Here is a 23338-nt window from a genome sequence, read left to right as displayed (position 1 = left end):
ATACTTGGAGGATTGAAGCTAGAATTCATGCTCAAGTTCACTGAATGCAACTCAGCGACTGAAACACCAAAGGAATAATCAAATATTTCACCTGCTGCTATTGGGCAACATTAGATGTAAACTATTGCAAGTACCAGAAAAATGGTCTTAATCTTAATTTTCTAACATTGGTGAAGATTACAACCAAACTATACAATAGCACAGACTAGTGGTCATTCATAGAAAATATGTCCATTTAACTGTCATAAATCTGTAACCTGGAAACTCAGAATAGATCATAACCAAGGAAAGTCTAATCGACTGTTCAGTTTTGGCAGCTCAAAGACTGAAGAGTGAGAGAGGGAGCAGGATAAATCAAGTGGTATTGGTTGGATGAAATCAAGCTTGGGTTTTAAAAACTTTTTGATTGTAGGGGGAAGGAAAATAACTTAAAGAAGGAATGAGTTAGAGTTTACTGTGCAATGGATTTTTATTTTAATATGGTTAGAGTGTGGAGGAGGAGAACCTGTAAAGCAACATTTCTGGAGCTTTGGAATACAGAAATTCAGATAAATGCTAATATTAATAAAAGACAACAAGGCGGCTGCAATGGAGAGAAAGATTGGAAGAGGGTGGCGAGAGGGGGCCTACTCATTACAAATACACAAAGTATAAAGCATAGACATCAAAGCAACCTCAAATCTCCTAACAGCAACTTAGAAATCAGTTCTCCTATCCCACATAATGGTCGTTTTCTCAATTTTTCTCTGCACTCTTCACATTTAAAGGGGTTTATCACGATGGTGCCCGCAAAGCCTTATAGGAACCACTACAAACGCACTTGCAGTTCCTCTCTTAGGTCTGCAGTAAATACCCAGTAGCTTTCTCTGAAAAAGCTGAGGTTTTGTTGTGGCCCCAGTTGGCCGAGCAAGTCTACTCAATGAGTATTGAGGAATGCAAACTTGGAAGATCTCCAGTTTGATTCCAAAGCCTGAACCGTTAGTTGGGGTTCAGCCAGAGCAACATTAGCAGTGCTCCATTGAAGTTTGGTGCCACTTGTTCAGAAGGGAAGAGGTGCCTAGTGTTCCCGTTCCAAATCCCTATTCAGTGATTTTTTTTTCCCCATTGGACCGTGCTCACATGGATTGTGGATGTAGAAGATTAGGCTCAATTAACTCAGACAAAAACATCACAACTCTCGCCCCTTCGCCTCTTCCTCCAGAAATAGAGAATACTTGCTTTTCTCTAAGCACTAGAGTCACTAGCTACCAGGAAAAACAGTTTAGATTTAGAAACTTCTTTCTGATTTTAAGCTCAATCTCTCACTTTTAACTGGACTCTTGCAACTTATGTTCCATTGTCCAGTATCAACTGCCCTCCCTGCTCACAACATTCTATTCTTCTTTTACCCCCTTACTCGTCCCTGCAACACCACACATCAGCTAGAGCTGGAATGCAGGGCAAAGGACCTCTGTCAGTACATCTTATGCCAGGATACCAAACGTGCTGAGCAAGACTGGGCTCTTGGCTCACTCCAGAGAGAACACAAAAATGAGCAGAGTGGGAGAAATCAAACACATGTTCCACTTTGTATCTCTGGGCTCTACATTACAGGGCAGATGGACAAATAGATTAAAAAAACAATACTTGTCTCAACATAGATAAAAAAGTAAACAAAGTTCTCAAAAAGGTTCTGCAGCAGCAGGTGCATATACATCATATAGTAAAGGAATAGGAAAAAAGGAGGAAAACAACGCTGAGACGTTCGCATTCAGGTATTCTGGAACTCGGCTCAGTTGTGACGCCGAGAGGTTGTTGTAATACAAGTCTTGTCAGCTGTCAAAATCACCGTGTACGTATTAACAGCCCAGAAACCAGCTGATTTGGTTTTGTCATCTAGTACCCAAGACCATAAGGAGAATAGTGTCTTTGTTATGCAAGATATATATAGTCTAGACTCACACGGCAATGCTGTATTGATGTTACCATCTTTTGAAGAGAAATTCAAGCCAAAGGCTATTCTGCTTGCTCCAGTACACATTTATGGTACCATGGCACCATCTGATGAACAAGTGCTCATAGCGTCCTAGCCAACATTCCACCCCAACCCAACACCACAGAGAAATAAACTTGTCATTCATCTCACTGCTGTGAAAGATTTTACTTCATACAAGGTGACTTGCTATGTAGCCAAACTAGCAATGGTCAATCCACTTCAAAGTTATTATATGTGAAGTGCTTTTGAGATATGCAAGAGTGGCGGTGTTATGTAACTGAAACATCTCAGCTCAAAGAAATTAACTACATTAGCAAATTCTATAGATTTACTGCGTGGCCATATTTATTACATATTGATATTAAATAGGATATTAATAACGTATTTTGAAAAGTGCCTTGATGACTCACCAAATAAATGCTCTCCCCGATGTGATACTGGGTCACGTAGACCAAGGAAGTTACAGATTCAATTCCTGATCATGGCTGGGGTGCTACGGATGATTAGGGCGGGGAGGAGAAACCATCTTTCAATTGCTATGAAGGACAATTGGGAAGGAGGAAAGGGATTTGGGCTTCCAATTCTTGCCAGTGAAGCCAGTGTAAAGTATTTGTATGTTAAACGTGGAACAAATACAGGGTTGGGTTTGGATAAGATACCACAGCCAGTTAAGAGGCCTGTTGACAGTTACTGTTTAGAGTCGCACTTGAAAGACATCAGGAGGTGGGTAGCGCCTGTGGAACCATATGCCTGAATAAGTTGACAACTTCAGAGAAGGAACAGAAGATAATTAGGTGAAAAGAAAAAAAAATGTAATAATAAGCTGCTTTGAGGAACTGTTCTGCACACAGAAACTTTGACCCTACCGTACACTTAAAAGCATCCCATTTACTGTACAGATCTTTTTAATGCATCCTCTTTCTCAGAGTTACAAAGCCAATGTGCAGCGTGGACAGGGCGAACCGTCAATCCATTTCCTTGCTTGCTCCAAAAACCAAAGCTTTTAAAAAGAGAAGTAGAAAAGATGACACAAATCTATGGAGCCCACCAACAGCTGTATTACTTCCACTCTGCTACGTACAGGCAGTGTGTGGTTGTGGTTTCGGCTTTCTTCACGCAGATAAAAAACACCACTCAAACAAGATTTTCTTTTAAATTTGCATGTGGAAAATGGTTCCAATTTATTCCGTTTCAGAAAATATTTAAAAACTTTTCTTTTGCTCCATTAATTGCGCCTGTTGCTGGAGATTTGAAGAGGTGAATGTTGCTGAAAGCTGTTTGGACCAGAACAAGCGAGTTACTCGGGCTAACAGTCACAATCTTTTTCCGCTTGTAACTTTGATTGAAGCAAAGATGTTTACAGTGCACCAAACACCAAAGACAAAAGTCTGGTGTGAGTCTTTAATATGTACTGCCACGTTAGTGGTAATCAGACCGTGGTGTTTATAATGCAAATGCACCACCAATTTCAAGGGTTAAGTTTGGGGCAGATTGGTTCTATAAATGGGCTATCTGTGGATGGTTGTGATATCAGTATCAAGAACGTAATATTCGATACCTCTGTTCAGGACAGGAAATAGAAACAGCAGAGACAGTTGTCAATGTCACAACTGGAGGGGACATAACTTCACAGCAAACGCACCACACCCCAGGCCGACAGAACAACTTCTCTTCTAAATGGCACATATAGAATATCTGCCCTGAATTTGATGAGGACACAGGGAAAGGTTAGAAGGTTAACACTTGATGCATTCTACAAACAAACTGAACAAGATATCCACTTTATAGCTCATGTAATTTACACTTATCAGCATATTTTTTTAAACAGCAATTGGAGATGGCCAACACGTCACACTCAATTTGTTGGGTGCTTACACTAATGAGTTCTCAAGTTCGTCCTCGTCTACTTCTAAATAAGTCAGCCGCTGCAGACTTCTGAACTGATGCTGAGCTAATATTATCAGTGAAATGTCAAGAAGATTTCCTGATGAACTTGATGCTGGGTGAAGAAGCTGGGCTCTGTGTCTGAGTTGGATAACTGGACTGCTCAATTCTTAAGATGTATTGTTCTCAGTGTTTCAGCCAACTTGGTGTTAGATCATAAAACATAGGAACAGAATTAGACCACTCGGCCCATCGAGACTGGTCCGCCATTCAATCATGGCTGATATTTTTCTCATTCCCATTCTCCTGCCTTTTCCCCATAACCCCTGATCCCCTTATTAATCAAAAACATATCTATCTCTGTCTTAAAGACACTCAGTGCCCTGGTCTCCACAGCCTTCTGCGGCAAAGAGTTCCACAGATTCAGCACTCTCTGGCTGAAGAAATTCCTCCTCATCTCTGTTTTAAAGGATCGTCCCTTTAGTCTGAGGTTGTGCCCTCTGGTTCTAGTGTTACAGTACCTGTCTGCCACAGAAACACAGACATCATGGAGGAAGCATGCGCATATTTCCAATTGTTTACTGGCTGCCACAACTCAAAGTTTAATAAAATATATAGATATTCATGAGTAAACAGGCATGGCCTGAGGCTCAGTTTTCAAACCTACCTCAAACAAGCCTCTGTCGACGGGGAAAAGCCTTTGGAGCACCTGCATGGACTGTTGGAGACTGGTGAGGAAGGGCAGCCAGCAACAGGCAAATGTAATCAGCACAGTGAGAGCAATTTTGATCAACTGTTTCATCCTGTAACAAAAAAGATTTGTCCTCCTGAAAAGCAAGACTCACTTCCCCCTCTTACATCCATAGTGAAAAGAAAGAATGAAAAGAACGCTACCGAGCACCACATTTTCTCTCCACCTAACAGGGTGCAGGGATAGTTTACATAAGAACATAAGAAATAGGAGCAGGAGTAGGCCATCTAGCCCCTCGAGCCTGCCCCGCCATTCAATAAGATCATGGCTGATCTGAAGTGGATCAGTTCCACTTACCCGCCTGATCCCTATAACCCCTAATTCCCTTACCGATCAGGAATCCATCTATCCGTGATTTAAACATATTCAATGAGGTAGCCTCCACTACTTCAGTGAGCAGAGAATTCCAGAGATTCACCACCCTCTGAGAGAAGAAGTTCCTCCTCAACTCTGTCCTAAACTGACCCCCCTTTATTTTGAGGCTGTGCCCTCTAGTTCTAGCTTCCTTTCTAAGTGGAAAGAATCTCTCCACTTCTACCCTATCCAGCCCCTTCATTATCTCATAGGTCTCTATAAGATCCCCCCTCAGCCTTCTAAATTCCAATGAGTACAAACCCAATCTGCTCAGTCTCTCCTCATAATCAACACCCCTCATCTCTGGTATCAACCTGGTGAACCTTCTCTGCACTCCCTCCAAGGCCAATATATCCTTCCACAAATAAGGGGACCAATACTGCACACAGTATTCCAGCTGCGGCCTCACCAATGCCCTGCACAGATGCAGCAAGATATCTCTGCTTTTATATTCTATCCCCCTCGCGATATAGGCCAACATCCCATTTGCCTTCTTGATCACCTGTTGCACCTGCAGACTGGGTTTTTGCGTCTCTGGGTTTCACAATGCACTTCCAGAATTCTCAACTGGGCAGCTGCTCTGCAAGATTGAGCGTCAGTGTGTTACTCAGCTATGGAGGCTATCACAGTCTCATCAATTAATATGCATTTGTGGATTTTCCAGCATTACACATCAAGCAGTAATCAAACAAAAGAACTCGGGCTAATTTTTCCCCTCAATAGCTTAAGAAACATCAAATGGAATGGTCAGCACTGCTGCTTCACAGCACCAGGGACCCGGGTTCGATTTCCAGCTTGGGTCACTGTCTGTGGAGAGTCTGCACCTTCTCCCTGTGTCTGATGGGTTTCCTCCGGGTGCTCCGGTTTCCTCCCACAGTCCGAAAGACGTGCTAGTTAGGAGCATTGGCCATGCTAAAATTCTCCCTCAGTGTAGCTGAACAGGTGCCAGGGTCTGGCGAATAGGGGATTTTCACAGTAACTTCATTGCAGTGTTAATGTAAGCCTATTTGTGACACTAATAAATAAACTTAAAAATCATTTCCCTGTTTGAGATCAATTAATTTAGCACAGATTAGTGACTATCACCCATGTCCACCCTCCCCCGCCACCCCCTTCCCCCCTAGTTGGCATGGTTTCATCCCACAATGGAAACTAGTTTAGCTATTTGAGCAATGAGGGGTTGAGGGGAGTCAACGTGTTTTCATCGGGTCAGATTTCAACATTTCAATCTTTCAGGGCAGCATGGCTTCCCACTTCTACAAATGCACTGCAGCAACTTGCCAAGCCTCCTTTGATAACACCTTTCAAACCCAAGACTTCTACCACCTAAAAGATCACATGCAGCACATGGGAACACTAAAAACCTGCCAGCTCCCTTCCAAGTCACACACCACCCTGACTCAGAACTACATAGTCATTCCTTTAGTGTTGTTGGGTCAGAATCCTGAACTCCCTCCCTAACAGCACATGGACTGCAGTTGTTTGAGAAGGTGGTGACGGGAAGAGATTTAAATGCTGGCCTTGCCAGTGACATCCACATCCCAAAACTAGAAGGAAAAAAATCTGACAGCTTCCACAATGTGTGTGTTATCAAAAACAGCAACACAATGGGAGGGACAGAAATACAACCCTGGGTTCCAAAATACATCATGGTGTTCCATAGTATAATATTTACAAAGGAATGTCTGAAAGGATCTGCAATTTCTCCTTCATCCTCCCCCAGGTTATATTCCAACACTCTTTATACAGTTATGAACTGTTATTATCACACTATGGCAATGCTAAGTCACAACGTCTGTGGTCTTTGCCTGTCGGCAATCTCATCTTTTGATAATCCTCTAGTACTTGGCCTTGCTAAATGAGCACTGAATTAATAAGTGTGAGGAATACTAATCTACGTCAACTCAAAAAGATGGCTAAAAACTAAAATATGTCAGCAAGTAGCTGAGGTGGAACATAGAATGTTAGGTTTATTGTACCAATGATCATTCAACTGATGCAAACAAACTACCACAAATATTCGTCAGTCAATGGTAACATTCTCACCTGAATCAAAACCACTTTAGGACTTGTGTACAAATTTTAGACACTCCAGTGAAGTACTGGGAGCACGCTGCATTGAAGGAGGTGCTTTCTTTTACATGAAGGCCCAGCCATCTGCTCAGGAACGACTGAAGAACAGAACTGCTCTCCCAGTGTCCCAGCCAATCTTAATCAACAAAACAGTGCAAGTACTTACCTTGTGAGATACTTTTGTGCACAAATTGGCTGCCCACATTAAATCATTTCAACTTAGTTATTTTCTTACAAAATGCAATATAATCCACCTCTAATTTTCTCCACACCTTTGTTCAGTGCACTGTCTCACGACAGGATATGGTCCTACAAGCAGTGACAGCTCTGCAGTGTCTTCTATACACAGTCATTTTCTCCCTCTCTCTCTCTCGTTGATAGCTGTACAATGTCCCAGAAAGGCACTGACGACCATGCACTTCAATGTGATGGTCCATGGTTATTCTTGACAAGGTATTGCAGTGATTTGCTGTTGCCTTCTTCAGCTTCTGCCTGACCAGAAGACTCTCCCACTCTTATCACCTGCAATAGGTATACTGAAAGGATTTGCAGGTTGATAATCAACCTGTTTGGCCTAATTACGAACACATCTTCCATGGGACACAAACACCCAGTTTCTAGCAGGGATGCTATAACTGTGCCACAAGAGCCCTGACAGCCATGCTAGAGGGCAGATTCTTCAGACTGGAGGTTTGGCAGGCTATTCAACTTTGGAAGTCATAACAGCAAATCCAATTCTGTCTTTATAACAGTTCACACATGCTTCTCCTAGCATAGGTAAGAGTTAATGGATAACAACGTAAAATAGAATCATTGAATCCCTCCAGTGCAGGAGACTTTTCGACCCATCAAGTCTGCACCGGCTCTTACCTAGGCTGACCCCATAACCTCACGTATTTACCCTGCTAATCCCCCTAATTTATATATCTTGCGACACTAAGGGGCAATTTAGCATGGTCAATCCACCCAACCTGCACATCTTTGGACTTTAGAAAGCTGACAATTTATTCATCCCTCCCTACCCCAGGTAAGACGACAAGTTACCACATTCATATTGCTGCTCCAGCTGAGGTAACAGAACACAGAGCTGGGATCGATCCTGATCTTTAGACTCTGGTCTACACAGAGTACTGTCCTCACCATTCAGAATATTGGGCTTTGTACAACTCCAATGCGACAGCATAAAATCATCCAACGGCTATCTACAAAAAGTATACTTAGCAAGAAGAAATAGTGGAGGAAAAAATAGAATTTTAAGTCGAATGTTAAGAAGAAGTTCCCTTCTTAATTAAACTGATAGGCTCAAACATAGCTTGCATGTTTATTTTAAGCTGTTTACAGGGCAGTGCAAACCAGAACAATTCTCAAGTCTTAAAAATAGACCTCACTTGATCCATTTGACATGACAAGGACCATGAGTCTATTTAATTCATTGTTTCAGTTACTCACCCTTCACCTTTCAAGTCTCTCTTTAAACAGTTCCCAAGGAGATAGCAGAAGAAAGGCAGTGCATGGTAAAGTTCCATTTGCTTATAATTAAGAGCCAGGCAAAATGCCACTGAGCCAAAGAGGACTCGATCAAACAGTAGGCCCAGCAACCCCCACACGGCAAGGCCCAAGCTGATAGAGTTATATGTGTTTTCATGTTAAGGATAGCTCACAAATATTCATTCAGACAGCATACATAGACAAACTAATACTCTCACCACCCTTTTTATTGCCTTGTGCCAATACTAAGGAATGAGGCAAAAGCCACTTATGCATATGTTTTAAACGAAAAAAGTCTTTCAACATTTTCAGGATTTATCACATGAATGGAATTAGATAAAGTGGTTTTATCCTTTTCGAATTCAGTTTGACTAACAACTTCCATTTGCCTATGATCGAGAGGCAGATATTTTATTTGCGGGTGTATTACTTTGTTCCCTGTCACCTCTTTAAGATGCTGGCTCGTGTTGAGGTGCTGGACTTCCTGCTGTCCCCAAGTGAAAATACCAGATTATTTAAACATGGGCAGTATTGCACCCACGCACAGTTCTGTCCTCATTCAATGTTTACACACATTTTCCAGTCAGGGTCCATGAGGAGTATTCAGTAGCACAAATTGCTGAGTTATTTTTCTTCCCCTTGGCCTGGGGTTATGGAAGTTATCGTGGCTGAAATCAAGTTAACTCAATAAAGACCTGCCAGTGAACCTAGGATCATCTGTCTCCATAGAATCCCTTCAGTGCAGGCGGCTATTCGGCTCATTGACTCTCCGAAAGAATATCTAAACTAGACCCCCCTCCCCACCAAACCCCCGAACCCCACGCATTTACCATGGCTAATCTATTTAATCTACACATCTTTTGGACACTGAGGGGTAATTTAGCATGGCTAATCCACCTAAACTATACATGTTTGGACTCTGGGAGGAAACCGGAGCACCCAAAGGAAACCCACGGGGTGAACCTCCACACTATCACCCAAGGCCAGAATCAAACCCGGGTCCCTGGCGCTGTGAGGCAGCACTGCTAACCAGTGTGCCACATCACAGTGCAGTCACTCACTGAACCACTGGGAGAGCTAAATGCATTGTTTTAACAGTTTCCTTAACATTCAAAGGATATTGAAAATGGCCATGGTCGATAAGAATGAGTCCAGGGTACAGCAATACACACAGCACAGATGACACCTGCAAAGAGTAAAAGCAATTGTACATTTTCAATACAGTTACACTGAATCATGTCTCCCGATAAGCAATGAATTATTTCCCCAAGTCAATTTTCTCTCTCTTCTTCTGAAAATGGTAAAACTCATGCTGGGATCAGAAATGACTTGGATACTCTACAACAGCTCACCCAAGGCACCGTTTATTCAACTTATGGGCATCGCAACTGAGCCCAAACTATCCTTACCAAAAAACTACTTTCCAATGGGGGCCACTGATCAGGAGCGAGAACTCTGCTGATTTCTGTTCCACGCCAAAACTCAGATGCAGAAGTCAATGAATTATCAACCTAAAATGGCCTTCCCAAAATGCTTTTTTCTAAGTCCATATCCTTTCATTTGTCCATTTTTCCCTGAAAGTGTTGATTTGTACTGGTCTCACTGAGGCTTCGAATAACACTGCAAAGTGCCCATTCTTCCCATATCAGTCTAGATGGTGGCCCCATTATTTGACCACAGAGAATATCACAACCCTGTCCAGTCCTATCCCCACCAGACATCAGGGGCACACACATTCCAGCAGGATCTCTTTGACAAGGAATCACTGGAACAAGAGTAGACCATTTAGCCCCTCAAACTTGTGCTACCATTCAATTCTATCCTGACATAATTTCATCTCAACTTAATTTACCTGCTTTTTTATTCCCAAATTCCTCAAACCCATACTTAATAAAAATACATTGATTTCAGTCTTGTCAGCTTCACTTGACCCAGTATTTACTGCATTTTGGAGTTTTCATTTTTCAGGTATCCACTACCACATGTCAAAAAACGATTTCCAATGTCACTTCCAACTGGCCTAGCACTAATTTTAATATTGGAACACTGGCTGTTTTTTTAATCTTTCCACCTTCACTGTACAGGATCATTGAGGTAAACTGGAGCTTTGAACTGCTACTATGTAATGTTTCATGCTCACAGGCTTCATTAGGAAAACATATTTATTAATAAGGGAAGTCCTCTCCCGCCTGCTGCCCTTGAGCAGTCCACCAGCTGCCCCAATCCCTACATGTCTTCTAGAGGCCTTTTGTGCAAGATAGGACTCCATTCCTTGGTGTGGTTATCCACCCTCAGTGCCAATTGGTCCCTCAAGCCAGGTGACCCTCTTCTGCTGTGTTGCCCTTAAAGGAACAATCACCACATACTAGCTCCTCAATTCAGACAAAAGATTGAACCTAGGATCATTTTTGGTCTTTATGATTCTCTATCAAATTGTATGGTGCATTTATCAACTGAACCAATTGGACTGGAAAGTAAAAACATTTAATCGAGTTAATAATTAGCTTTCCTGTGCTGAAGAAATACAACTGGTCAAGCAAATATTACCTTCAAACAAAGGCTGCCAGATGATAGCATATGGAATACATCTCATCGTATAGACTGCAGTTAATCATACACAGTCCATAAAAATACAATAGCATTGCATGGTGATCACCCAATATAACATTTAAGCATATTCACTGTAAAGATCCAGATACCATTTCTGGTCTGTGCAGATATGAGATTTCAACAGGATTAGTTTAGCAATCAGGGCAGCTGCATAAAAATATTTAATGATTGTTGGAAAGTGAACAAGAGTAGACACGAGACCATGGCAGCCCCAGGCTTAACCGCGATGTCCTCCAAGGTCAAGTATATTGCTCGTCTCGATTTACAAAAGATGAATAGTCACTTGCTTGAGGCATCACGGCTCATTATGAATGAGTGTCTTCAGGTGAAGGTGGGGAATTGAAAAGATGCAGCCGAGATGGAAAAGAAACATTTGCGTTCGTTTTTTAAAGCCAGTTACTACGGATTTGTATCCCGATGACATCAATGCGCTGCACTCCAGTGTGATTTTAGTCACGTAGCGGAGGTGCTAATTTAGGAACATTACTCATCGCGCAAACGTAAGAGCACGGGGCAGTTAATGCGCAATTGCAGCTGTTACCTTTATATGAAGTACACTGATAATTACATGGGACAAACAGTGAATAAATGTCATTACTGTTCCCTCTCAGCTGTTGATTGCCCTGTAGTCTCCAGCCACCTCCCCAACCAGCTTTCCTGCATGCTTCTTGGGAAACAATTTCAAAAATTGTCTACCAGCCAAACATATCTGGTTTCATGGCATACGCATTTCGCGCGTAATCTTGAAGCACCCATCATAGATCAAGGAAGCCTTCACCTTGACTTTTATCAGTATTTCAAGCATGTTAATGATTTGGTTTTGTTGTTTCAGTATACAAAAATATCAGTAAATCTAACGATGATTCCATAATGTGACAGAATTTAAAATCTCGGAGCAGTTTCAAGTAACATTATCCTCAAGTCATGCAAGCCACTGCTGCACGATCGCGTGGACTTCACTTATTCCACAGCTACGTTCCAGAGGATTTCATTGAAACCGAAATTTAACCCTAAGCCTTTGGTCACCTTCACTAAAATGTCAAACCATATTAATCTAATCCGCCATTCGATCAAAGGAAGCAGAAGTTCCGTTGATCACTCCCTAAAACTTTATTCTTCATCAATTCCTTCCTACCCCGACCAAAACAATTCCTCTCCTGAAGGCATGAAGAATTGCTACATTGTGCATCTATAAGTGTCCTTGGATATGGCACACACGCAGATATTCTTCACAAAAGCCTGTACGCTAATATCAGAAGGCTGTTTTTCCTCAGAGGGAGGTGACTCACCATAGTTTACCCTGCCTTCACCCAAAACATGTCTGCAAATGCAGAAAGATCTACATATATACACACAGGTAGGTAATGATCAGGAATGGGAATGGAAACTGATTTCCACCACTGCCCCCACTCCTTGCCTAGCACAGGGGGCCGAGACCAAACACTTGATACTGAGATTTATCAACACAATTCAGACCAGGCCTTGGGAATCTGAAACCTGTTTTGCTTCTATACTAGGCAATGAACTTCATTACATTATCAATTTTTCTCAAGTTAACCAGTGATGATTTAGGTGCTAAGGATCAAGTTATGTAGCCCTGAGGTTACTGAAGCGGAATAATCAGAGACGGATGCATGAAATGTTGTACTATGTTCACTTCAGCCACAAAGATTAACAGCCAACTTATATTTATGTAGCACCTTACATTAAAGGGGTGGCACAGTGGTTAGCACTGTTGCCTCACAGCACCTGTGACCTGGGTTCAATTCCCGGCTTGGGTCACTGTCTGTGTGGAGTTTGCACATTTTCCCCGTGTCTGCGTGGGTTTCGTCCAGGTGCTCCAGTTTCCTCCCACAATCCGAAAGATGTGCTAGTTAGGTGCATTGGCCATGCTAAATTCTCCCTCAGTGTACCCCGAACAGGCGCCGGAGTTTTCACAGTAACTTCATTGCAGTGTTAATGTAAGCCCACATGTGACATTAATAAATAATTTTAAACTTAAAGCAAACCCAAAGTACATTAAAAAGTGTGGTGGACACCAAGCAAAAAAAAGGGAATTTACATGAAAATATTGAAGACAGCAGTAAGATTTTTAATGGTGAGGAGAGGTAGAAAGTAAAAACAACGGTGGATAATATTCCAGAATATAGGGCCGACAAGACAGGAGTTGGAAGTCATTGGTATGCAAGTGAAGGTGGCCCTGTGTTTGGTGATTAAGGCACCATAGGTTAAGAAAAAATAGTGGACTCCAGGGATGGCGATTTAGGAACAGTGGGAATGACCACAAGGACATGGGAAGAAGAGTTATCGGAGAAGATTTTATAGCCCAGAATTTGTAGGAGTTATACCTGCATTAGATCAGCTATAAAAGTATTTCCCGTGAAGTTACTAGAAGCACGAGCTAATAACAGCACAGGTGAGGGCAACAGTTTATTTGCTGATCAATGGGACAATCAATTTGGCATTAACCAAATAAGATTTAGGGATTGAGAAATAAACAAAGGAAGAACCGAGGAGCAGGGCAGTTAAGAGTGGATGGAATTCAACATCAACTCAGGCACAGACAAAGAGAGGGATGTAGAAAGATTGAATTAAGAGGGGCAGAATAAAGGCAGAAAGGAAAAGTAAAATATGTCAAATCAGACAATTTCTGGATCTCCAACAATTCACAACCTGAAGGTATGAAACTCCACAATTTAATTGTTTACTTTCTGGGCAAAGAGAGGTTGATTGACGGTTAACAATTTATCACATTATTATAAGTACTTGTGTTGTCAATTAGTAGATGGAGCTATGTCTTGAATTTTATTTAATGCGCATGTGCGGAAACTTGAAAACCATTGGGAATTAAAAGGAGAGCTGCTGCTTTTGAAAGGCTAATGTTGGAGTGGTGCGCAAATCAGTTAGTAGCTTATGGCAGCTGACAGCTCACAGGCTCTCACTTCCTCACCACAGGTTACTGGACGACTTACAGGTTGATAACAACACTTCTATCTTTCCTTATATCTTGGACAATTGCTTTCAGAAAGGTAGGAATAAAACTAGAAGAGATCAATGACATGAAAACAGACCATAGAAAAGAGGTAGTGAAGGAAAATGAGCTGTATTAAAAAGTCACAGGAAAGCTAAAGATAGATAATAAAAGCAAAATACTGCAGAAGCTGAAAATCGGAAATAAAAATGGAAAATGCTGGAAAAACTCAGTAGATCTGTGGAGAGGGAAATAGAGTTAACGTTGAGTTCACATGACTCTTCTTCAGAGAAATAATGTGTTGTAGTGGCAGCACAAGTTGTTAATCAATGACCAGTAGATTCTCGGTGCTGTAGTTCGCACGGAAATGAGATTGGAGAAGATAGTTGGCGTTGAATAAAACAAAAATGATCCATTTGAGGACTACAAATTAATGGGATTTTGGAATTGTCCTAGCCCTTAGGGAAGATAAAATAAAGCTAAGCTTTCCAAGGGGGAGGTGAAGGAGAAAATAACGCATGATAAAAGGAAGAGGTAGGAGCGAAGTGGGCTTAAAGTGCCAGATGATCAATGAAGAGTGAAGGGATTAAAAGAGCAGGCAGCAATCTGATGAATGGCCTGATTGAGTGGAAGAAGAGACTGAATGACACAGACTTGGGTCGAAGGCTCTGGTATTAAAACAGGCAGTTAATGGCAGGAAGGAGATATGGCTTGTCCTCTTACTATTGAATCTGCTTCCACCTCCCTTTCAGCCAATACATTCCAGATTACAACTTGTTGCATCAAAGAATTTTGCCACCACTTCCCGCAAGCTTTTGTACCAATCATCTTAATTGCCATCTGGTTACTGAACCCCCTCTCAATGGAAACTTTCTTCCTTTTCCACTCCCATCAAAATCCCTCAAATTTGAACATCTCCATTAAATCTCCCAACTTGTTGATGTCATGTTTTCTATCTGAGTGGTTTTTTAAAATAAAAATGGCCTCAACTTTATTTGACCGATTGTAATAAACATTTGCTATTACGTGACAAAGACCATGTATGAAGCCTTCTTTTTAAAAAAAACTTAGCTCATTTGATGGCCTTGTGGGTAAATATACTGTCAGTGTGATGCTGAGTCATACAGATCAGCAAGGCCCAAGGATCAATTCCTGGTCTTGTAGGCATTGGCTGTCCTCCAGCATTGCACTATCCTTTGAATACAATTCCAGACAATTGTTGATAGGCTACTTGACTGGTGGCAGGTGGTGGAGAAAATCAGTACGATCCTATATTTATCCTGCGCTCACACATGTGGCTTTCCGGAACTAAAGTCGCTGGAGAGCAGTCAGGATATGGAATGCTTGGCTGTTTTCAGCACCTTTCCCACCATCTTTCTAGTCTTGGAAAATTGGAGCATTTCAAATGAATTTTAGCCTCAACTCAGCAGTAGTTCTCTCACCTCCAAGACAGAAACTGAAGAGTACAAACTCCGCTCCATGACTTCAGTGCGTAATCTAGGCATGGTAGTGCTGAGGTAGTGCTGCAGTTTCCAAGGTGCCACTTTTTTGATGGTATATTAAAACTGAAGACCCAACATCCTCCTCAGATGAGCGCAATAGATTCTCCGCCACCATTCGAAGATGAGCAAAGGGAATTTTCCCAAATTATTCCTTGCAAAGAATCATGAAAAGGAGACTGACTGGTCATTTAGCTCATTGTTGTTTGTGGGATCTTGCTATGTGGAAATTGTTTGCCAATTTTGCCTCAGGAAAAATAATGAAATCTTTGGCTGTCAATTGTTTCAGTATATCTAGTTTCTAATAGGCGCTATATAAATGCAAAGTTATTCTGTTGATACAGCTAGACTTCTCAAAAATTAACATTTCTTTCCTCAAACTGCAGCACTAGAAATAGCAGAGAAGATAAATCGCTGCCACTTGGACGACTGATGATACCTGGAACAACTTTCACATCTAAGCTTCATTATAAGTTTTCTGCGAAGTTGATGCTTTGGGTACATGGCTCATAACTGAAAATCTCTCAGCTAACATTAGTCTGACATTGTCAGTTTTGCTATCGCCGTAGTTATATTGACTGTAATGCCTACCTTCTTCCTCTCTGGTCCTTTACAGTGATGAATGTAACAGAGGATCGCAGGGATATATACAGCAAGGTCTGCAACAAACACTAAAAATTGGCAAAATGTCAGAGAATTGTAAACAGAAGAATTGTTAGAAACAAGAAAAAGCCTCAAGGTCCAAAAGGGCAATTCTTCTCAGAGATCAATTCTACCTGCCCGATGTTTCAATATATTTGTCAATTCCTTGATTAGACTATTGAACCCATTTAGATCAATCCTGCTTTAGGAGATTCCCTTAGTTACTTGTCCCACATTTCTTTGGAACCACGCTACAGATGCCAGTTTTATTAAGGCACCTCACTCAATGGCCACTGATCATGAGAGTCTGGACAAGTGGTTAACTGTCAACAAACATCTAAACTTCTCACTATGGAGGGGTGAGTGTATCGAGGTTTGCATAAATAACAAAATCCAAGATCAATGAAAAGGAAACAACAGCCTGAACTGATTATTCCTCCCTCTCCCAAGATCTCTACCTCCAAATACCATCTTGACTGAGATCAGCTAACTGCACAAACCATGGATACAACCAAGGGCACTTTGGTTTGGATGGAGCATTGGAACAGGAATAAGCCATTCAGTTCCTTGAGCTTGTTCTATTTTCAATTAGACCATGGTCAATTCCTACCTCAAAAATGGTTTTCTGCCATTGCTCCATATCCCTGACTTATTTCATTTCAATTGTCCCCGCAGTCACATTTATTTGGAGAGAGTTCCAGATTTCCATGAACCATTGTGTGGGAAAACTGCTTCAGGGTTTCTCGTCTAAATGGATCAGTTACAGGCCACCTTTCCCAAATGAGCCACCCTAAGAGCTCAGTCCATTTCCCTGCCTGCCATAAAAGTTCCATCTGACTTCTCTTCCTACTCACCTTGAGTATGGAATCCAAGCCTCCTGCTATTGAACCTCTGTACTTGGCATGTCAAAACATTAGGTGACACATTAAGCTGGAGTACTAAAGTCCAAGATGGTAATGAGGAGATCTGAAAAATGTCAATCTTGGTAAGGGTATTGCACACTCACTCCTCAGTGATGGGCATTACACTTTTCCTGTTGTTTTAATCCAGGCCAAGTTAAAGGAATGTAGGTCATTATTAGCAGTGAAAGTCCATTCTGAAATGACTTGAAAGTCTGAATCCTACTAACAAAAATTGCCCAGAGTTCAAAGCTAATTGAAACTAAGAGGTCACAGAGATGGCTGGTGGGACAAAAAATTAAAAATTAATTTCCTATTGGTGCTTTAAGGTGTATTCTTTAAAGAGTTCCCAACACATTCTGTTCGTATTTCAAAGTTTTGGCATTTGCAGGACCCCCACCGCCCACTCCTCCTCATCCCCCTCTCCCATCCCTTTCCTTCCTGTGAGGCCTCTGCCACCCCACCATCTCGCAGGCCCACTCTGCCACACCACAGGCCACTCCACTCCGTTGTGCCATGGATCCCCCTCCACAGGTTCACTCTATTGCATTAGGTTCTGGGTCATCATGGTCCATCCAATAATAACAGTAAGAAGTTTAACAACACCAGGTTAAAGTCCAACAGGTTTATTTGGTAGCAAAAGCCACACAAGCTTTCGGAGCTGCAAGCCCCTTCTTCAGGTGAGTGGGAATTCTGTTCACAAACAGAGCATATAAAGACACAAACTCAATTTACATGAATAATGGTTGGAATGCGAATACTTACAACTAATCAAGTCTTTAAGAAACAAAACAACGTGAGTGGAGAGAGCATCAAGACAGGCTAAAAAGATGTGTATTGTCTCCAGACAAGACAGCCAGTGAAACTGTGTGGGGGTTACAAATAGTGTGACATGAACCCAATATCCCGGTTGATATTGATATTAATATTTCCTGTTGGGGAGCACTTCAGCGGTCACGGGCATTCGGCCTCTGATATTCGGGTAAGCGTTCTCCAAGGCGGCCTTCGCGACACACGACGGCGCAGAGTCGCTGAGCAGAAACTGATAGCCAAGTTCCGCACACACGAGGACGGCCTCAACCGGGATATTGGGTTCATGTCACACTATTTGTAACCCCCACAGAGTTTCACTGGCTGTCTTGTCTGGAGACAATACACATCTTTTTAGCCTGTCTTGATGCTCTCTCCACTCACGTTGTTTTGTTTCTTAAAGACTTGATTCGTTGTAAGTATTCGCATTCCAACCATTATTCATGTAAATTGAGTTTGTGTCTTTATATGCTCTGTTTGTGAACAGAATTCCCACTCACCTGAAGAAGGGGCTTGCAGCTCCGAAAGCTTGTGTGGCTTTTGCTACCAAATAAACCTGTTGGACTTTAACCTGGTGTTGTTAAACTTCTTACTGTGTTTACCCCAGTCCAACGCCGGCATCTCCACATCATGGCCATCCAATAATACCATGGGTCAAGGATTCAGTCTGTTGTTTCAAAGCAAGATTTCAAATGCTGGACCATGTGCCAGTTGGTCCTATCACACTGTGATTCAACAAGGGTTCACCGTCTCCCATGACAGTGGATTGTAGAAATCTGGAGACTCTCTCATGTCAGTGGTTGGTAACTTCTAAGTTAACAAGTAGCACTATATTGTATAATACGACTGGAAAATTTATCACTTCACTCACGGTTATGATTTGACATTTAAGATTTAGTTCATATGGATCTGGAGGCTTTTGCATGAGAGTAGGTAAAGTAGATTAATACTCATATTCAGTCCAATAACCCCAAATGACCTTCAGAATCCTCAAAGTCACCAACTGAACAGATCTTAATAGATGTTTATATCACTGGATAGACTGCTGCTGCAGTGAAGTTTTGCAATTTCAGTCTATGCCTTTGATTAAGTTAAAATTTAACATTTTTCATCAATCTTCGAAGAAAGCAGTTGAGGCTGTATGCTATTTACCATCAGTTTAAAGGATGCATCACATATCTATAAACAATTAAATTGATTTACACTCCTTTCATATGTGAGATGTTTGTCTTCCACAGTTATTTTTTAAAATTATTCATAACAAAATATAAAAGTTTTTTTGCTCTTCCACTTTGCCTTAATCTATGTCCAAGTGCACCGCAATATTTGTTTCTCTAACACCATTCGCTCTACTTGGATGATCTACTTCAATGGGGCAGCACGGTGGCACAGTGGTTAGCATTGCTGCCTCACAGCGCCAGAGACCCGGGTTCAATTCCCAGCTTGGGTCACTATCTATGTGGAGTTTGCACGTTCTCCACGTGTCTGCGTGGGTTTCCCCTGGGTGCTCTGGTTTCCTCCCACAGTCCAAAGATGTGCTGCTTAGGTGGATTGACCATGCTAAATTGCCCCTTAGTGTGAGGGGGACTAGCTAGGGTAAATGCATGGGGTCATGGGGATAGGCCCTGGGTGGGATTGTGGCTGGTGCACTCTCGATGGGCCGAATGGCCTCTGCACTGTGGAATGCTATGATCAAACCAACTGAGTTGTCCAAGTGATTTTATCCACTCCCAGTTTGCACAGTTCCGATAAATTCTTCAAAACTGTGCCATGGCAAACATCTTGTGTATGTCACTTCAGGATTATCTGCCCAAGGTGCCCACTTCAATTACAAGTCATGCTCTTTAATCACTAGCAATGAAGAGAATATTTTGTCTTGCCACCTCAGTTTCCTAAAATGGGGAAGGACAAAAGATTTAAGCAGCAGAAGTAACAGAAAATCCAATGTATTTTGGAAGATGGAAAGGTTTTCAGGGGTCAAAAATTGAACCATTTGCCAAAACATCCACTCTCTTCACTGCTCTTGCAGCTTTGGTATTGACATGGCTGGTCTAGTTAAGTATCTGCTGAATGGCCACCCAAAGTTGAAAGGGGAAGACTCAACAATGGTTGAAGATCAGGGGGAGTTTGCTGATCTAATTTTGTTCAAGGTGATCTGTACCAGGCAATTATCCAGCCCTAGTTAGGATTTTATTACTTCATGATCAATGTGCTTGGGAATGGAGCTGAACATGAGCCATCTGTAAAACACCCCTGATATTATGATGGAGGAAGGTCACTGATGAAACAGCTGGATATGGTTGGACTGAGGAACCCTGGACCTGGTTTGACCAGCTGCTGACAACCATAATCATCAACCTGCAGTTCATTTTCCTTTCAGATTTCTTTTTAAACTTTGCAGTTTCTAAAATTCTTAATTACCTGTTGCTCGCATGAATAGCTTGTGCCCAAGGCTTTCAAAGCCACGAGATGTATGAAGGGCAATCCACTCAGGATTTATCGATTTAGCTCTGTGTTTTAAAAAAAAAGATTTACCTCTAGAATAAAAATGCATTCACTTTATGTAAAATGTACACATAATCAATAAAAGATACCCAATGACAGATAGTACAATTTATTTTTCTCCATCTAATTCCCTGTCCTCCCCAAAGGAAATTACTGCCTTCCACACCTCACCCAAGTATGTATTCCACATAGGGAAGCCTGAACTCTGAATGTCAACAGGCTGCTTGACAATGTAGAGTGCAACTTGAGCTTCATCCTGTCCTCATCAATCAGAGCAGCTCACACAACTGCTTTCTTTCCAAGTCTCAAACTGCAACATTGTGGCAGCTGGCGTAAGTGGGCTGAACAACCTGTCAAGCCCATGGACAAATGCACCATTGCAACATCTAAAACTTACATTCACAATGTGTAATTTATGTTGGAGCGTAATTCCAATACCACCAATGGCTATTCTTCAAACCGAAACAGTAAGTATGAGCACAAACAGCATCAAAGCCAAGAGCGATCCTGATCTCACCCAAAATCCACTTTCCTGCTGTAAGGGGAGGGGGAGGAAGAAGGTGGGCACTGATCAGGAGCTGCAATCTTAACTAATTACATTTCATATTAGAGATTTCTGAACACTAATTCTAAAAAAGATTGTCTTATCTACAGTTTAAACTTACACATATGCACAAACCAGACTGTGGTAAGCAGTGAGCGGTGGATAATCAAGACCCCAGTACTTCAGATTATTGCTGCTTGTATTGAAGTACCTGAAGTAAAATAAATCAATTATATGTTAACCATAAAGAGAATGCATTCAGAAATACTACATATTTTGACAACATACTCTCTATTGCTCTATACGTAGCTAATTGTACCACCCGATACAGAATCAACATCATCCCAAATCCAATCCCAAGATCTCTGCCGAGTTAGCCAATCTCAAGATGACAGCAATAAGATGCTACAATTAGCCTCAGTGCCATGAACTAGCAACGAGGGAAGAAAGTCAGGGATCACACTCATGAATGATACCCAATGACTTCTGTTGAAAAGTGTAAATGTCAGGTGGGAGCAGGACAGTACTCGACTATGATGCCCAACCCTTTCAAGGATTTAAATGCTCCCCAGCATTTCCTGTCGAGGCTTACATCCAAAAAACGAATGCCTGATTGAAAGACTGGAGGTTTGTCAGGGCCAACATTAATGCAGTTTACAGTAAGAAAGGGTAGGAGTGGAGATGTTGGCGGAAGGAAGAAATTGAATCGCAAATAATCTAAACAAATTCCATAGCAAGACGTCTCCAAGAACCTCCATAAACATTACATTAATTGAATAATGAGATTACAAACCATTGATGGATGGGTAGATTGATGGTAATCTCCTGCCAATGTCGCTGAGCCTCATAATCCCCAAACATAGGAGGTTTCCCAGCACCTGCAGACATAGTTAAAAACTGTAAAACAGATAACATTAAAGGGTGCTACTTTCACAAAAAGGTTGGCAAGTTCATCTTTCTAAGCGCAATGTTTCATGCGGAAAGTGACTGACATGTCCTCTGACATTTCCACTGAGGGAAATTAGCCAATTTCAGCTACTGCAGCAATGCAACAATTAGTCAGAGTATCAATGCACCAAGACACTGGAAAGCAGGCTCCTGGCTTCTAGACTCTTGATTAGTGTATGGCCACCTTGCTAAAATGTCTGAGTTTATCTGTAAAACACATTCTCATCTCTTGACAAGCTTATTCTGCCAAGTCAACAACAATATGCTCTTGAATTGCAAGAGTTTTGCAATGAAGGATCAAAACCCAACTAGAATTTTGAAAGGGTGGTTTGGAGTTGACTAAGGATATGGCCTAGGCTCACACATTGAGAATGGTCATGAAAGGAAGGATGTGATGAACTGCTGCCATTCGTGGAACTACATTCCAAAATTGTGTGAAAAAAGTGGAAAATCAGGAATGTGAAATAAAGTGACAAAAAATAAAACATTGTAGATGCTGGCAATCGCAAAACATAAAATTGAAAAGTTTGAAAATACTCAGCAGTTAGACAGCATCAATGGCAAAACAACAATAACTATTTCACCTCTTCCTCAGAACTACTCATTGTTACAGATGGTCAGTGTTTTAAAAAACACAAAGGAAATAAAATAGAAGTGACTTCCAGTCGAGAACAGATGATGATAAAGTTGCAGTTATGACATTACTAGGAGTCAAAAGGTGGCTTAAGGATAGAAATCAAAGATAATGTGAATAACTAAAAGGAAGCATAAAAATGATCGAGCTGGGGCAGCTTCCAGTGGTTCAGGAATCTGTTAGAAAAAGAAAGGGCAACAACTATTTCCCAGTTTGAAGAATATGTTTAGAAAACAAGGTGCATTATTTTTTGCAAGTTGATAAGCCACTGAAAAGCAATTGGAGCAGAATTTCTCATTCCACATCACAATATTGTAGGCTTGCAAAGAAAACCATAGCTTGCCAACCACATTGTTCGAAGAAGCCTATCCACCCCTTTAACAAGTCCACAAACTAAAAACGGCTCGATATTGCCACTCGCAATGGTCTTATCAAATGCAAAAGCTGTTAGCAACCATTGCGGTTTACAGACAACAGTTGACACGTTCAGCTTGGACCCAGGGGTGTCTGTGTTTTCATTGTGGTGTGGAGCTGAATAATAAGAGGCGGGGTGATCTGCAGCTCACTGACTGACCTGAGTAAGAATTCAGAGATACTGTCCAGCGCACCGTGAGGCTGACTGCGAGTATTATGGCGATGGTACTCCATCGCTCCATCCCGCACTGATCTACGGCTCCTGCTCCTCAGAACGGCCCGCTTCTCCTTCTCAGGCTCCCTGCCTGGCCCGACACTTCCTGGATCCCCCGCGCGT

At 41.7% G+C, this 23338-nt stretch overlaps 1 protein-coding gene across 4 annotated transcripts in view; it reads right to left on the bottom strand.

Moving 5' to 3' along the window:
* The window catches only part of alg6 (ALG6 alpha-1,3-glucosyltransferase), a 53328-nt gene extending 29990 nt beyond the window's left edge, over nt 1-23338 (bottom strand). For 3 of the 4 annotated variants that reach the window (XM_078218402.1, XM_078218404.1, XM_078218403.1), the window contains exons 1-8: nt 23162-23338; nt 21799-21883; nt 21127-21216; nt 20378-20466; nt 16197-16276; nt 9647-9711; nt 8487-8672; nt 4527-4662 (exon numbers count right to left, since the gene is read on the bottom strand). In XM_078218402.1, coding sequence (XP_078074528.1) covers nt 4527-4662; nt 8487-8672; nt 9647-9711; nt 16197-16276; nt 20378-20466; nt 21127-21216; nt 21799-21883; nt 23162-23243 — 813 coding nt within the window. In that variant the 5' untranslated portion in view covers nt 23244-23338. The remainder of the gene's footprint in view (nt 1-4526; nt 4663-8486; nt 8673-9646; nt 9712-16196; nt 16277-20377; nt 20467-21126; nt 21217-21798; nt 21884-23161) is intronic. The other variant, XR_013498533.1, reaches the window with a different exon arrangement.

Source organism: Mustelus asterias, chromosome 8, assembly GCF_964213995.1.
Source record: "Mustelus asterias chromosome 8, sMusAst1.hap1.1, whole genome shotgun sequence".
Lineage (NCBI taxonomy): Eukaryota > Metazoa > Chordata > Chondrichthyes > Carcharhiniformes > Triakidae > Mustelus > Mustelus asterias.
The sequence above is the reverse complement of the archived record's forward strand: the minus strand, read 5'-3'. Positions and strand labels throughout refer to the sequence as shown.